The 3,413-nt window shown below is 44.0% G+C and overlaps 1 protein-coding gene across 1 annotated transcript; it reads left to right on the top strand.

Annotated features, from left to right (window-relative positions):
* Window positions 1–259: 259 nt before the first annotated feature.
* Window positions 260–2,452, top strand: LOC122118582 (C-C motif chemokine 2-like). The gene is made up of 3 exons (XM_042692417.1): window positions 260–395; window positions 1,252–1,363; window positions 1,787–2,452. The coding sequence occupies exons 1-3, from the start codon at window positions 320–322 to the stop codon at window positions 2,139–2,141; spliced, it is 543 nt and encodes a 180-aa protein (XP_042548351.1). The 5' UTR covers window positions 260–319; the 3' UTR covers window positions 2,142–2,452.
* The last annotated feature ends 961 nt before the right edge of the window (window positions 2,453–3,413 follow it).

A 3,413-nucleotide genomic window follows, 5' to 3' on the forward strand; every position in this document is an offset into this window, starting at 1 on the left:
AAAGGCTCCCCACTCTCCCAGACTCCCCTCCCTGCCCTGTTTCATGTGGTCTCAGGAGTGAATAGAAAAGGCACCCTGTTCTCACCCACGGCTTCCTTTTTCTAATTCCTGGAAACCTACCAGAATGCTGTCCTTGCTCAGCAAATTCAACATTCCATTTGACTTCATTATTCACTGATGACGATGCAGCCCTAGGCCAGCCCTCCTGCCTGGATCCACTCTCTTGGCTTTCAATAAAAAGCAGGGACACAGCCACCACAGAGCAGAGCTGAGCTGAGCCCAGACCAAAAACTTCCAGCTCTCACACCGAAGCTCCACCATGAAGGTCTTCACATCAATTTTCTCCCTGCTATTCACAGAGGCCATCATCAGCATCCACGTGCTGGCTGGGCCAGGTAAGACACCCTGTTCTCTTCCCCCAACACTCCTCTGACCCCAGAAACACATCATCCCATCCCTAGGTTATCATGTACCATCACAGTAATTGGGGTACCCACAGTCTCACTTTAACCACTGCTTTTCCAAGACAAAGCAGTTTGGAGAAGGTCAGGAGTGGGCACAGTCGCACGGCTGCTTCTAGGCGCCTTGGGAACGAAAATTCCAACTGTGGGCCCTGGATCCAGCTGTTTCCAGGACCCAGCTGTGGAAGGGCCCTTGGGTAGTTATTGCCCAGCTGCTGTCAGCAGTGTTTGGGGGCCTGGATGATCAGAGGCAGAGGTGCGGAAAGAGGCAGGTGTATAGAACACTTCCAGATGTGTGGAAGGAGGAGAGTCAAGACAAAATCTGGTCTGTGCTTTCTTCATCCCAGATTCCAGGGACAGCAGTTCTGCCTGCCCAGGCAGTGGGTATCAAGGATGCTTATGACTCAAGTTAGATTTTTTTGGAGTTTAAAATGGGCCCTGTAGCTAGGGTCTCTGATGCTCTTCTTTAGGCTTGATACTTGGAATTATTAATCCCTGCTTAATGACAATTCCTGGAGTTTCCTCATTTTGACAGTTCCCCTTTCACTTTGTTTGTTTACTAATATTCCATTCCTATGTTCATAACATAGGAATATATATATATATATAAATATATATATATATATATAACTGAGGGAGCATGTCAAAGATAACATGCCACCTTCTATGTACACACAGATATTGTGGGGGGTTAGTAGGTTCTACCTCTACTTGCTGTCTCTTTGCCTTCTTACAAACTGCCCATCCAGTCTATTTTAAAATGCCTTTTGTTTGTGGTTTTATTTTTCAGAATCAGTTTCCTCAAACACCTGCTGCTATACGTTCAACAAGAAGATCCCATTGAAGAAGCTGGTGAGCTACAGAAAAATCACCAGCAGCAAGTGTCCCCGAAATGCTGTGATGTAAGTTGAGCACACATCCGCTTCCTACCAGAGCCCTTTGGGGAACAAGGGGAGGATAATCCTTGTGACATCTGAGTCAGAAGGTTACACCTTCTGGTCCAGTATTGATTGATCCCCACGGGAAAGCCAAAGGCAAGAAGGAAAACTATTTCCCAACATCTCTCTCCACATGCGTGCTTATTTGGATCATCTCAGTTACATTTGGGCAGAAGTCGGGATGTTTTTCTCCTGGCAAACATACAGACATACAAGAGCATCTTGCTCTGGTCTGCTTCTTCTACCTGCCCTAACCCCATAAAAGCCTTTTTGTACAACATGGGCTGTACTCCTGGGGCAAACCTGCAGAAGCATTCATCTAATGGTGTTTGCATTCTCCCTCTCTTTCTCTCTCTCTCTTCTCTTTCTCACTCTCTCTCTCCATAGTTTCTTGACCATACAAAGCAAAGAGATCTGTGCTGATCCTACGCAGAAGTGGGTTCAAGACCACATGGCCAAACTGAACCAGAAAATGCAACTCAACCAGAAAGCACAGCGCAATGAGAAAACCCTACGGGACCAGAACCCAACTCGACCAGAAGCTTTGACATCTTTGAATACAAACTTCAAAACTCAAGAACCTGTGGCAAATTTACCTAGGACCAGTGTTCCCTCCATAACTTCTAATACTACCGGGAAAGTAACTAGTTCACTCAGTAACATCACAGCTCAAGAACCTGTAGCTAATTTACCTGTGACTAGTGTTCCCACAGTGACTGCTACTAGTACCATAGTGAACTAGTACGGCATGAGCCATACTGCCTTAATCTCATGGATAGTCTGTCTTTATCTTCTATGAATATCAGTGTTTTTATTTGTGTGTGTGTGTGTGTGTGTGTGTGTGTGTGTGTGTGTGTGTGTGCTGGGGTGAGGAGGTATGCACAGATTTGGGCTCACTGTTTTCTCTTTGTGAACTCTGATTCTTACACCTGGGATTTTGTGAGGACCTTTGCAGAGATTGTGACTACAAGAACTTTCTACCACATGGTTAAAAATATTATTTCAGGTTGAATATTATATAACTATATATTATTAAGCTAGTGAGCTACAGAAAATCACCTATTAAATAAAATATGTATTTTTGTACAAAAACTTGGTGCGTGATGTCTACTTGGTGGGAGTTTCAGAGCTGGGAGAATGGGTTCAGTGGGGAAGGGAGCAGGATTCCAGAGGGTGGGCTCACACTTGGGGGATGAGGAATATGGATTTTTCCCTGATCACTTCCACTTGGTGGTCTCCTCTGAGTACCTACTGGAGAATTTTTAAGATGGATCTCAATCAGGCAGTATAGTAATACTATTTCAATCCCCTGATACTAGCTGCTCAAATCCCTGTGACTCTAATCACCTGCCTAGCCAAAGCCACAGCCCCATTGCTTTCCTTACAACTTAGTGTCCCTCCTATGATATGTTCCAACTGCCCCTTAACTTCCCTAGCTAACTCCAATCTGTTCCCCTCCAATTATTTCTCTAACATGGAGTAATTCAGACACACAAAAGGCACCAAGAAATTGGAAGGAGACTTACTCACTATCAATAAGATCGTTACATTGGTAAGATTAAGGCTGCAGAGAGAAGACTTTAAATTATCCTTGATCAATGATCACTCTTTTTCATGAAAAAAAAAAAAAAACAGAGCATAATCAAGGAGAGGAGAAAGATGAATGGGGGGGGGGCAAATACCTGGAGGTGGAACTAATGATGATATGTCCATCAAAGAGGGAGAAAAGGATCAGATGACAGCAAGAAAACCAATCAGCTGGAGGCTACTGGTCTATGTTCATGTCTAGTGATGGGACATTTAGAAAGTAAAGCATATCCTATACAATTGAGGAAATTGGGGGAAGGGGAGGGTTGGGAGGGAGGAGGGAGATTGACGGGGAAAAAAAATAATGACCTCCATCAAGATGCATTGTGTTCATAAACTGACTTGTTGAATGCTGAGTCCTTTGTGCAACTACTTAAAGATAATAAAACTATAGATTAAAGGTAAAATGGAAGGGCAAGGAGTTTTG

Source organism: Dipodomys spectabilis, unplaced genomic scaffold (assembly GCF_019054845.1).
Source record: "Dipodomys spectabilis isolate Male_0828 unplaced genomic scaffold, ASM1905484v1 ptg000004l, whole genome shotgun sequence".
NCBI classification, from domain to species: Eukaryota; Metazoa; Chordata; class Mammalia; order Rodentia; family Heteromyidae; genus Dipodomys; species Dipodomys spectabilis.

What these genes read in the sequence shown, in the direction of transcription:
- LOC122118582 (XM_042692417.1), top strand. Translation starts at nt 320, where the DNA reads ATGAAGGTCTTCACATCAATTTTCTCCCTGCTATTCACAGAGGCCATC. An exon ending in CCACGTGCTGGCTGGGCCAG is followed by an intron (nt 396 to 1,251) that starts GTAAGACACCCT and finishes TTTATTTTTCAG; the next exon opens with AATCAGTTTCCTCAAACACC. An exon ending in TGTCCCCGAAATGCTGTGAT is followed by an intron (nt 1,364 to 1,786) that starts GTAAGTTGAGCA and finishes CTCTCTCCATAG; the next exon opens with TTTCTTGACCATACAAAGCA.